This window comes from Lissotriton vulgaris, chromosome 9 (genome assembly GCF_964263255.1).
Source record: "Lissotriton vulgaris chromosome 9, aLisVul1.2, whole genome shotgun sequence".
Taxonomy (NCBI): Eukaryota; Metazoa; Chordata; class Amphibia; order Caudata; family Salamandridae; genus Lissotriton; species Lissotriton vulgaris.
This window is the reverse complement of record NC_141697.1, coordinates 1,185,761,885-1,185,774,306: the sequence shown is the minus strand read 5'-3', so window position 1 is coordinate 1,185,774,306 and position 12,422 is coordinate 1,185,761,885. Positions and strand designations below refer to the sequence as shown.

Sequence of the window (12,422 nt, the reverse complement as noted above, 5' to 3'; positions counted from 1 at the left end):
GTCACATCCAGACCCAGTGCACCGATTTGCTACTATGATATTAAGGCCACGACACGTTGTAACGTAAGGTGCTGGACCGCCATGCTCTGACCTTCTATCCAGACTCACATGTTCACCGCTCAAATTAACACATAGTTCCCTATACTAACCCACCACTAATCCTTTTTGGGTTCCGGAGTAGCGTGCTACTCACTGCAAAGCACTTCAGAACCTCATTAGGTTAGAAAGTGCTATATAAATACAATTATAATCCTTGTGGCCCTGCCTTTTGGTAAATCTGGAGTGTATTTTTCAGGCCATTGCTTCTGTGATAGGACTGGGGCTGAGTTGGGCACATGTCAGACTTTGTGGTGGTGCCTGTAAAAAAACAAGCAGGGCTGGGGCACAGTTACATGTAAGGTAACACGCAACTGACTGCGCCCCATTGCGGCCTGCCTTTCAACGGGACTGCCTTGCTCTGAATTCTCCAGATATAAAGTCTATTCCACTTCAGTTTTCAGGGACAGTGTTTACGTACTGCCCGCAAATATATTGATGCTAATGTTCACTGGAGACTACACAGCTTTAAAAGTGTAAACTAATGTATGGCAGGATATGGGGTCTAAGGTTAAATTAATGGAGAACAGCTTTGAAAAACAATGGAAGAGTTTGGAAAATATGTTGAGCAATGGCATACATATATAATCCTGTTTGAAGATGATCTGTGTGGAATTGCAGGCAGCCCTTTCCTTCTTATAAAACCAACTTTCAGCCATTACTAGTAACATATCTAAGCATGCTGGGACTTGTAGTTTCACTTTTCTCAGATATAGGCCTAGAGAGGCCAGCATGCTTGGTTAAGTTGGCTAAACTATCAGGATAGGCTGAAAGTTATTGTTATGTAATGCGGCATGTTGATTGCTGGGGTGTGATGCAGCAGGTATGTTTTGAGAATGTTGCAGCTTAGACAGGTTTATATATATAGTTCAGGGTAGTGAAACAAAAAAATGTAGTTAGAACTACAGCAAAATGTAACACTTTAGACTAGTTAGGGTAGGTGTAAGGAGTGGGTCGGTGTATATCATCCTTATCAGGATACGTAACAGCTCAAACTACAAAGCATCTCTCCTTGGGCGTATCTGCTTGACCAATGGTGTATAAGGGATATGTTTGTGACTCTTTAAAATCAGTCCTCTCTGATCTCACACGCGGCCTCTTCTCCTCCTCCCAGAACCTGAACGTGTCCTTCCAAGGCTGCAGCATGGACTCGCTCACTGTGCGGGTGATGGATATGGACTCAATCAGCCAGATGAAGGAGAAGATCCTGGAGGCCTTCTGCAAGAACCTGCCATTCTCTCAGTGGCCCAAAGTGGAGGATGTGGAGCTTGGTGAGTGGACCAAGGAGCCTCAAGCAGTCCCTCACATGTGGATAGCCTTTGTATTCTGAGTACCTTCCTGGTCTGGCCTGAAAGTACTGTCTTTGATGCTTCTGATAAGCACAGAAGTTGCAGACCTAGGGCAGTGGCTAATGTACCAAAGAGTCCAAGTTAATCAGGACATCCTTTTCTGTGCAACTTAGCACTTCTGAGCATACCTACCATAACATAATAAACATTATGGCATTTTGGAGATGGTCTATACTGCACATTCTAGAGAAGGTTCATAGTATATTTTCTGGATAAGGTCTTTATAACACAACCTAGAGAAGGTCTCTAAAGCGTATTCTAGAAAAGGGCTATACTACAATTTCTGGAGCAGGTTCTTGGTACACATTTGTATGTTTATAATACACTACCTGTAGAAGGTCCCTAGTACACATTCTGGAAAAGATCTATAGTACACAACCTAGGATAGATACTACACTATCTGGAAAAGGATTTATAGTACTCATTCAGGATGTCTAGAGTACATAATCTGGAGAATGCCTAAAGTGCAAATTCTAGAAAAGGTCCAAATTGCGCAGTACATATTCCTCTGCTCTACTAATAGCTTACAATGGCAAGCAGAGAAACTATGTTATTTTTTGCACTCCTTAAATAGAGAAACGCTAGAATCTTTCTGCATGTTTCTACACATTTGAGGTGCTGCAGCTTTTTTTCTAAGCTGTCTTGTATTCAACTGTTTTTAACATATGTTTGCAACAAATATCTAAGCGTTTTTTGATGTGTTTAATTTTGCATTAGAGGTATTATTTTTATTCTTCATATTTGCAAATATGCTCGCTCATTCATATGAAAGAGCTACGCACCAAAGTTTTAAGTGGTTTGTGGGAAAGGTGATGGTGTGACCATGTATTATATGAGGTAAAGTATCCCCTGGTGTAAATGGTAAAGATATTACAAGTTACCTCGGAATTCTTAACCTTATAAAGGAACTCAACCTTTGGTCTTGTTCCTCTATAGGGTTATGGAACTCCTTGGTGAATTGCAATAACCTTATAATGTACAGCAAGTAGTACTTTATTCCTTGTAGCATATGCATACTGGCATGCAAAGGATTTTTGCTTTAAAGAGTACAACAAAATAAGTATACTCTCCCCATACTTATTATAGGCATGCCTTTTTCACATCATGCTACTATGGCACCATGTTTGATGGGTTACCTTGTAATATAATTCTCTAATGCTATCAGGAGATTCTGGTGGCATGAACATAAGGCATGGGGCTAGAGAGTCAGTGGTTTGAAAATCTCACTATCACCCCACACACAAAGCCTTTATTGTGCACAATACACCCATTACTTAGTATCTATTTCTGATTACATGTCATTTAAAAACTGCACCACCCATTGGTTGAAATCCATGATTCTCAAAAATAATTTGATTAATAAATATGATATAATTTCTGTAAGTAATGAGTGTATAATATGTGTTTTTATATACACGGAAATAGAAATATTGCAACTTGTATAGTGGATGATTTGTAACCCCAGTGCTGCCTGTGTAGTAGACTCTCTAGCCTTTAAAAGTCAGCACAAGGTCTGCTACTTGATTACGTTTTGACAGCCAAAGGACTTAATGATGTTAGATTATTATTCCCTGCTGTCTCTCCCATCTTAGAATGGTTTGCTTCTACGGGCAGCTACATCCTGCGGGACCTTGATGACACCTCGTTGATGGAAGATGGGAGGAAGAAACTCAACACGTTAGCGCATTATCAGGTATAGTATTCAGTTGGATGTTCAGGTCTGCTCATAACTGATACGAGACAGGCATTGGAGCTTTTAGATATTGAGGAACACAGGTCTGTTTAGGAGGGTCTTGGCAATACTACTGCAAAGGCAGTCACCCACACTCATTACTCTTAAAGGACTTTTGAGCCAATATTCATGATTACTCCGGGTCTGAGACTGGTGTCCTACCGCACAAATACACCAGATTAAGGAAATGTATGTGTTCATTAAATGTCACCTGTCCTATTTCCTTGTCAACAATGAAGAGCAATACCACTGGTCCTCACACAAGACAATCTACTAACAATAGCCGACAAGAGGGCAGCGTCCATGCAGATTCTGCCTGCTCAGCAATGTTGATCACATCTCTACAAGGGGACTAAGAAGAAAATCCTTTCAAAGATGAAAGGGATGTTATAGTTAGGTGGAAATATCAGTTAAACAAGCATTTACAATGCAATGGTCTCGGCATCATTAAAGGTGGAGCTATTGGCATTGCTCATGACATTTCTTTTTTTTCTTTAAATAATAAATAAATGGCATTGTCATTTACATTGCCAATACACAGCACTCTGCACTCAACAGCACACACCACTCTGCACTCAACAGCACACACCACTCTGCACTCAACAGCACACACCACTCTGCACCTGCACTCACTGCTCTGCACACTCACTCTGCACTCACTACTCTGCACTCACTACTCTGCATTCCGCACTCACTACTCACTACTCACTACTCTACGCACTCACTACTCTACGCACTCACTACTCTACGCACTCACTACTCTACGCACTCACTACTCTACGCACTCACTACTCTGCACTCACTACTCTGCACTCACTACTCTGCACTCACTACTCTGCACTCACTACTTTGCACTCACTACTCTGCACTCACTACTCTGCACTCACTACTTTGCACTCACTACTCTGCACTCACTACTCTGCACTCACTACTCTGCACTCACTACTCTGCACTCACTACTCACTACTCTGCACTCACTACTCTGCACTCACTACTCACTACTCTGCACTCACTACTCTGCACTCACTACTCACTACTCTGCACTCACTACTAACTACTCTGCACTCACTACTCTGCACTCACTACTCTGCACTCACTACTCACTACTCTGCACTCACTACTCTGCACTCACTACTCACTACTCTGCACTCACTACTCACTACTCTGCACTCACTACTCACTACTCTGCACTCACTACTCACTACTCTGCACTCACACTCTGCACTCACTCTCTGCACTCACTACTCTGCACTCACTACTCTGCACTCACTACTCACTACTCTGCACTTACTACTCACTACTCTGCACTCACTACTCTGCACTCACTACTCACTACTCTGCACTCACTACTCACTACTCTGCACTCACACTCTGCACTCACTACTCTGCACTCACTACTCTGCACTCACTACTCTGCACTCACTACTCTGCACTCACTACTCTGCACTCACTACTCACTACTCTGCACTTACTACTCACTACTCTGCACTCACTACTCTGCACTCACTACTCTGCACTCACTACTCACTACTCACTACTCTGCACTCACTACTCACTACTCTGCACTCACTACTCTGCACTCACTACTCTGCACTCACTACTCACTACTCTGCACTCACTACTCACTACTCTGCACTCACTACTCTGCACTCACTACTCTGCACTCACTACTCACTACTCTGCACTCACTACTCACTACTCTGCACTCACTACTCACTACTCTGCACTCGCTACTCACTACTCTGCACTCACTACTCTGCACTCACTACTCACTACTCTGCACTCACTACTACTCTGCACTCACTACTCACTATTCTGCACTCACTACTCTGTAGTCACTACTCACTACTCTGCACTCACTACTCACTACTCTGCACTCACTACTCTGCACTCACTACTCACTACTCTGCACTCACTACTCTGCACTCGCTACTCACTACTCTGCACTCACTACTCACTACTCTGCACCCACTACTCACTACTCTGCTCTCACTACTACTCTGCACTCACTACTCACTACTCTGCACTCACTACTCTGCACTCACTACTCACTACTCTGCACTCACTACTCTGCACTCACTACTCTGCACTCACTACTCTGCACTCACTACTCTGCAATCTGCACTCACTACTCTACACTCACTACTCTGCACTCACTACTCACTCACAAATTCAGTTCTAATAGAAGTCACTATATCTGCAGTGGTTCATTAAATGTTTTCTATTTGATTGTAATAGTCTATAATAATTTATGGAACGTGCATTGTGTTTTGAATTAAATAGTACCCCCAAATTTGACAGCGAAAAGCCTGGCGCTGTCTCTACTCAATAGACGGTCGAGTCGCGGCCATCTTGGAATTGTTATGTGTGGTGTTCTCTTAAAGAAAATCCTGTTTCTAATTGTGAATAAGTTCAATAAATACATCATACGTTTATTGTTTTAATTATTATATCCAACAATGTTGAGGAATTGTATCTGTTCAAAACGTATAGTTAATTTACGCATATTTTCCTCGAATTGTGAACTGTTTATTACATAATAGAAAATGACAAAAATAGTCTATATTACTAGGCAAAGAAACAAATCTGGTATTGTCTCTGGGCTTCAGAATAAGCAGCAAAACTGTCGTAGCAAGTTACCTTTGCTATCGTTGTCTCCTTTCTACACATCATTTTCACTGTGTGTGGCTTTCAGGGTGCTTGATTGCTTTAGTCTGTTCCATTTTTGCTTCTGCAACGCCGAAATTTGCTATACTGCCGGACAAAGTTTTAGGCTAAGCTGGGCTCTCCGAGCAATCGAGCACACTGGTGGACGTGGAGTGTAGGTCCTGCAGTTGGAGTGGGTGGATTGTGCGTGCCGTGGAGTCTGTCTATCGAAGGCGCTAGGCTGGTGTAGAGTGTAGCATGCTCATGGTGATTCTTGGGCACAGACAGGGTATCTTGGAGTTTGACTGACTGTTCCTTTACTGCAGTGTCAGTGCTTCACTGGGACACCGGGACAGTCAGGGATAACATTTGTGTTAATGAGGTACATTCCGTGCTGTACAGGAAGTGGTACTGTTGGGGTGCTGAAGGAAAGTCAGTGTTCTTCGTGTACACAGAGGTGGGGGTCCTTAGTCGCATGAAGAGTTGTTCCTTCAATCAAAAAAACGTTGCCAGAGGCACAGAGAGGAGCACTTATGATTTGGGCTGGTAGGGCAAAGGGGAAGATTTTCTTTTAGTTAAACACGCTGCTACGGAAGAAAAGCCGTCTCCGGCAATGAGGAGCAGAGAGTTGAAAAGCGGTGCTCTGCGGGACAGCACCTACTTCCGGTTTGGCCGTCAATGCTTCCGGGTCGCCGCAGGCAGCGCGGCGGCCCGCCCTGCACGGGGAAGGGAGGCAGCTTTCGAGGAGGACAGCACCTGGCCGCGAGCGCGTTCTCGTGCGCGTGGCCTTAACAAATCGCCGCGCGCGGCCAGTGCTGTCCTCCTGGGAAGCTGAGCCGCTAACAATAAGGTCTCTGGCGAGAGCGAGCTTCGCTCGCTTCTAGCCGAGACCTAAAACAGAAAATATCAGTTAAAACATACTGTTTTAAACTAACAAAACCACTGAAATTCAGCAGTTCTACTTATCTCTGGTAACTGTAAGTCATGCCCTAAAGTAACTTTACCTTGAGCCCCCCACCATACACAGTGCGGTCATCAATTATGTCATTTTAACCCCTTCGAAGCTGATGACGGCTGGGAGCCGTCATGGCACACAGTGCTCGTGTGCTGATGACGGCTCCCAGCCGTCATGACCACGCCCGCGATCGGAATGTGCCGCACAGGAGCGGAATTCCGGCCGCGGGCAAGGGGTTAAATGTAAATGTCTTGTTATCAGTAATGTCATAGAACATGTCACAAGTGATGTAATATGGGAGGTTATTAGCAGTGCAAATCGAGGGTGTGAGTTATAGTCACTGTAGGGAATGAGTTAAAGTTAATTCAGATAACTATGCCGGTGAATTTCAGTGGTTTTGTTACTTTCAAACAGTATGTTTTAACTGACATTTTCACCTAACTATAACATCCCTTTATCTCTTGGTTTTTTCTTCTATTTTTATTATTTCAATACTTAACTATAACTTTACTTTAACCTTTGTTTATTGAGTGAATCTCTTGATTTTTTAAACATAAAGTAATATTTTATTATTATGTGTAATGCGAACCCCACACACGCACTAACATTGGCCAAGCGCAACATAGGTTTGGCTACAGGACGGCCGAGCCCTGCGTCCAATTCCTTGCAGGTAGTCAACACCATGGAAAATAGATCCCCTTGATCTAACTAGACAATATGGTACAAATGTATACTAATCATCAGATAACAACAACATATTAAAAAGAAATATCAGTTTTATTTCATACACAAAAGTCAATTAAATACCAGATAAAAACATACAATGTACACAATATATAAAAACAATTAACTGATATAATACAAGGGAAGTACAGTAAAATCAAACTCATATACCACAGATTATGACCCGCTTAATACTAGGATAAGACAGAGACTAGTAAGACATGCAGTTTGTACAAAACAATTGGTACACTCAATAACCTATATTTACACTTTGTAAAACACAATGCTTGAATCTGTGATTATAAAGTGCTGGTATCTTTGGTTGTACAAGAAAGATGCGTTGACGCGTTTCGATGGAATATCGTGATTATACCATCTTTTTCAAGACTACTGTTTTTTTCTGTCATATAAGCAGGGTCCTATTTAATTTATCGCCCTCAGTCTATAACTGTAATTAATAGGATGTTGATATTTCCAAGTCTTCAAATGGCCAACTATTATCCTTTATGGGGAGTCAAATCTCATCAGTTTTCATCAGGTGTCACGGTACGATTTTCATGGCCAAACGTCTCAGAAGCGTGTCCCTACAGTCGCGTTCTCTGTTAGGAATATAACACGTCCAAAGGCTTCTTAGCTCAAATGGAATCGGCTTCTCGTGTGGGGTTCCATGTAGAATCGCCATGCCACTGTGCAACATGGGTTGTACAGAAGGGTCGAGCCTGCAGCCAGGCTCTGTATCCCAACCCCTGCAGGCAGCCAACCGCACAGTGCCTTCGGCCATGCAAGGGATGGGGTTGGCCACATATCCGGTCCTGTGCCCAACCGCCAGTTGGTGCCCAACCCCCCTCCCCTCTGCGCCCGAGCCATGGGCAACAGGGTGTTGGGCGCAGGGCCTGGGTGTCATTTTAAGTAAGGATGACCTGCTGACATTGTCAAAGGATCAAAACACCAAAATATAGAAAATAGACCTATATGCTTTATGAAGGGGTGAGGATATCAACACATATAAAGCACATGTATTACCTTTGTAAAAAAATACCAATAAGTATAATGAGATGTATATTTTAATAATGCATAAAAGTAATAACGTTTAATTAAAAAAAGCATCAACATTTCTGTGAATCTTTGTGTAACATTTTTGAAGCTATAAAGTGCAGCCAATGATCTCATCTCAGGGGGGCTCTGCACTCCAGCTGAAGGGCATAGAGCTCCATCTAGGAGTAATTTAAATAAATATGGTAAGCTCTCCTGGGGTCATGGTTTTAATGACCTAGGAGGCATCCATTTTCAAATAATGCATGGTGGTGCACCAGCCTCTTCTAGGGACACCAACAGCAAGAAAAACATTATCTATTAAAAAAAAAACCTGGACATTATTGTGCGCACCTTGGCCCAGCAGTGAATAATAAATGAGCTGTTTTGGCCACTCATTTATTATTCACTTTTTCTTTTTGAATAATTTTTTTGGGGTGTCTCATCAGCCACCTGGGACACCCACATCTTTAATTTTGTTTGGGGACTATGGGGTGAGGTGGGCAGCCCCATGGCCTAGCTTGCTCCACAGCCGGCACCCATCATGGGTGCCGACAGGAACCTGCATTATTTTATTAAGTGGATGTCCCAGTGCCCCACCGGAGGTACCCACAGCTACATTTTTGTTAGGGGCTTCATAGGAGCCCCAGGGCCCCCGTGGCGCCAGCCGGCTCCCCTGGCAGGAGTAAACTGTTTAATTAATTGTAGGTGGCTGCTCCGGTGCCACCCAAAATAATGGCCACGTTGGGGCTTGCAGGGGAAGCCCTAGACCCGCGTCCCCAGTCGGCTCACCAGCCAGCACCATACCGGCTGCTGGTAGGAGCCAGCACCTTTTCTTTGCTCCCAGACGCCAAACTAGGGAGCTTTATCTCCCGTCCATTGCAGATTTGCAAATCTGCCATACTCTGATTGACTATCACAGCAACATTTCTGTGTGACTAACTTTACCAAACATGGTGCACCGAGCACCATGTTGGGAAAAAAGAAAAAGAACGTAAGGGGGAAGGTGAAACAATCCTTATAAAAATGCCATATAAAAATGTGTTTTTTTGTTTTATTCTGGACTCTTCCCGGTTTCTGCAAAGACTCCTGGTGCCTGAGAATTTGCAAATTCTGCACAGGATTTGTGAATACAGAAAAAAAAATGAAATATTCGCTGCGCCACAGCCATGCTTGGGCAACAGCGGCAAGCAAAGTCGGCCACATTCGGTGAACACCAGGGGGTCGCCACCCACAAGTGGAGACCATGCAACGTGGAATATGATGATGAAAAAAAAATCTGTGAAATTTGCATGTCATTGTTAGCACCACAATTCATAACTCTCCCAATAGCAATGCAAACCATAACTCACCCGCTAAATACAATGCTTATGACCTCCCAATATTCATACCAATAAATCAGAACATCTAAAAGCATTCTGTCAAAGTGGTAAGGCTAATGCGACATGTAATCTAATCTGCAAAACGAATTAAAACATTTGTAACAGCATCTGTTTCATTAAGGGTGAGGTCATTAGCGTTGCATTTAGTTCAACTGAGGATTAATTACTGGAGGAAAAGTTCCTGTTTTCTCAAGTGGGCTTCGCGAAGCCCACTTTGTCAGCCTGAGTTGACCTTGTGGTCAACTCAGACTAAGCTATGAACTGACTTCATTCCTCTGAGCTGCAGGGCTGTCTGAGCGGAGCTGAGTGACATGCTGATCCTGCATGCTGAGAGTAGCCTGGACTCTCCTCAGTCAGTGGGGTGGGGATGAAATAGTGTAGACCTGGTTTAACGTTGACATTGTTCATTTGCCTCCATGCTCTCCCTTTCCTTCGCTTGCTCCTCAGAGCTGCTGCATTACAAAGGAGGTTGGTTTAGAATGAGAACGCTTTCAGTGAATATTTGGAGATTTGATTAAACTCTGTAGTATTCTGGGTGGAGTTACTAACTAGCACATGGTGTAATAACCTTCATTTTCATATTAATGTAAGCATACCATCCATCACTTTTTTTTGTACTTCAGTGTGTCGTCCTACATGTGATGGGTATGCCTAGATGTGGGTTCTATGCTCACTGTGCCACTGGAACCAAGGTACACCTGACTGAAGAGCCCCAATCAGAGAGAAACCGGTTTTGGGTTTCTTGTGTTTTGGTTGAGATAGGACCTGGCCTTGCAGTTTTGTCAGCAAGCCAATTGAGTGCGGAGCCAATGACACCCATTGATTGTAGGGCTCTCAATAACACGGTATGAGACACTGTGTCGAAAGTAGCACTCAAATCAAGTAATATGAGTGTCACAGTTTCTCCAGCATCCAAACGGCTTTGCATCATATCTGTTACTCCGAGAAGAGTAGTTTCCATTGAGAGGCCAGCTCTAAAGCCAGACTGTGAAGGGTGTAGAAACCTTTGAACATCAATGAAGTGAGTCAATTGTAAATTAATGTGTTTTTCCAAAATGTTGGAAAAAAACGGGAGTAACCAAATAGGCCGAAAATTGGATAGTTGCATCGGGTCTGCATTAGCTTTTATCAAAAGTGGAAGGACCATAGCGTGCTTCCATGCAGGTGGAACAATTGCTTCCTGTAGGGAAGCATCAAGTAACTTCATGATTAGCTTCAAAGATGGCAACTCCAGCTTCTGCAGCACAGCTACAGGAAGAGAATCTCTATGACAGCCAGATTTGAGACTGTCAAGAAGCAGTTTAAAGGATGTTATATCTAGGAGTGACCAGTTTTCCAATTTATAAGTGGGCTCGGCAATCTGACATTCCAGCTGTTCAGTATTTCCCAATGTTGCAGGAGAGATCTCAATTTGCTGTGTAACATTCACTGACTTAGCATTCAGTGCTGAATGTATTTTTTCCACTTTTCTTAGGAAGAATTTAGCAAGATCTTCACATTGTAGGTCAGTAAGCACAGGAGGAGCGGATTGACTAGATGTCCCAGATAGTTCTTTACCTAACTTAACCAGAGTTTTAGAACTATTCTGCGCATTTGAGATAGTAGAACTCACATATTCAGCTCGAGCAGCATTGCAGAGTGAGTGATAATCTTTTTTAGCCAATTTATATGTGAGTTTGGATTCAGGTGCATAGTTCTTCCTCCGGTGTCTTTCTAACACTTTACATTTACTTTTCTCTATCTTTAGCCTCTCGGTGAACCAGGGGGCAGGAAACGATGGTTCTTCACCTTTTAAATAGAAGGTGGAAGGCACACATCAATAGATTTTAAGATCCAATTTTGGATGGTATCTAAATCTGAAATAGAAACTTGATTAATGGCAGGGGCATTATCAAATAGGAGTTAATTAAAAGTGCCAATGTCCCGTTTCCCCCAATTTCTTGATTTGGATTTAGTGCCCAAAACGGTCAAGGATAAACTCGACATTTCTTTCCTGACCCGGAAACCAACCAAAAAGGGATCTGACCAGAGTACTGGGAGAGCTGGGAAGCAAATAATATTAGCTACGTTGGAAAAGATAGGATCCAATAAGTGACCAGACACATGGATAGAGCCTACATTACAGAGCAAGATATTCATTGCTGCCAGGTCATATATCAGGGTAGTGCTCATCACACATGTCGGGTCATCAGGGTGAAGATTCAAGTCGCCCAAGATGGTAAAATTGGCCGCGTCCAAAAGATAAGGAGTAATAAGATCAGAAAGTGCTGTAGCCCATGGTCCAGCAGACCCAGGGGGACGATAGAGCAAAATCCCTGAGAGTGTGAACTGGGAAGACAAAGTAAGTTTGAATAAAAAGGCTTCACATCCCCTAAAGGGTAGATCTTCAACTTTACACGTGTATGAATTTTTATAGCTAAGCGCAATGCCTTCCCCCATTTGAGCTCCCCTATCCTTCCTAACTATCACATAATTGGGAGGATGGGCGGACGCTACATCCGGGCCAG

General features: G+C 43.2%; 1 protein-coding gene across 1 annotated transcript in view; it reads left to right on the top strand.

Moving 5' to 3' along the window:
* The window catches only part of PLXND1 (plexin D1), a 313,125-nt gene that overhangs the window by 250,738 nt on the left and 49,965 nt on the right, over positions 1-12,422 (top strand). Inside the window, exons 27-28 of the mRNA XM_086939243.1 lie at positions 1,211-1,367; positions 3,038-3,138. Of these exons, the coding sequence (XP_086795369.1) occupies positions 1,211-1,367; positions 3,038-3,138 (258 nt within the window). The remainder of the gene's footprint in view (positions 1-1,210; positions 1,368-3,037; positions 3,139-12,422) is intronic.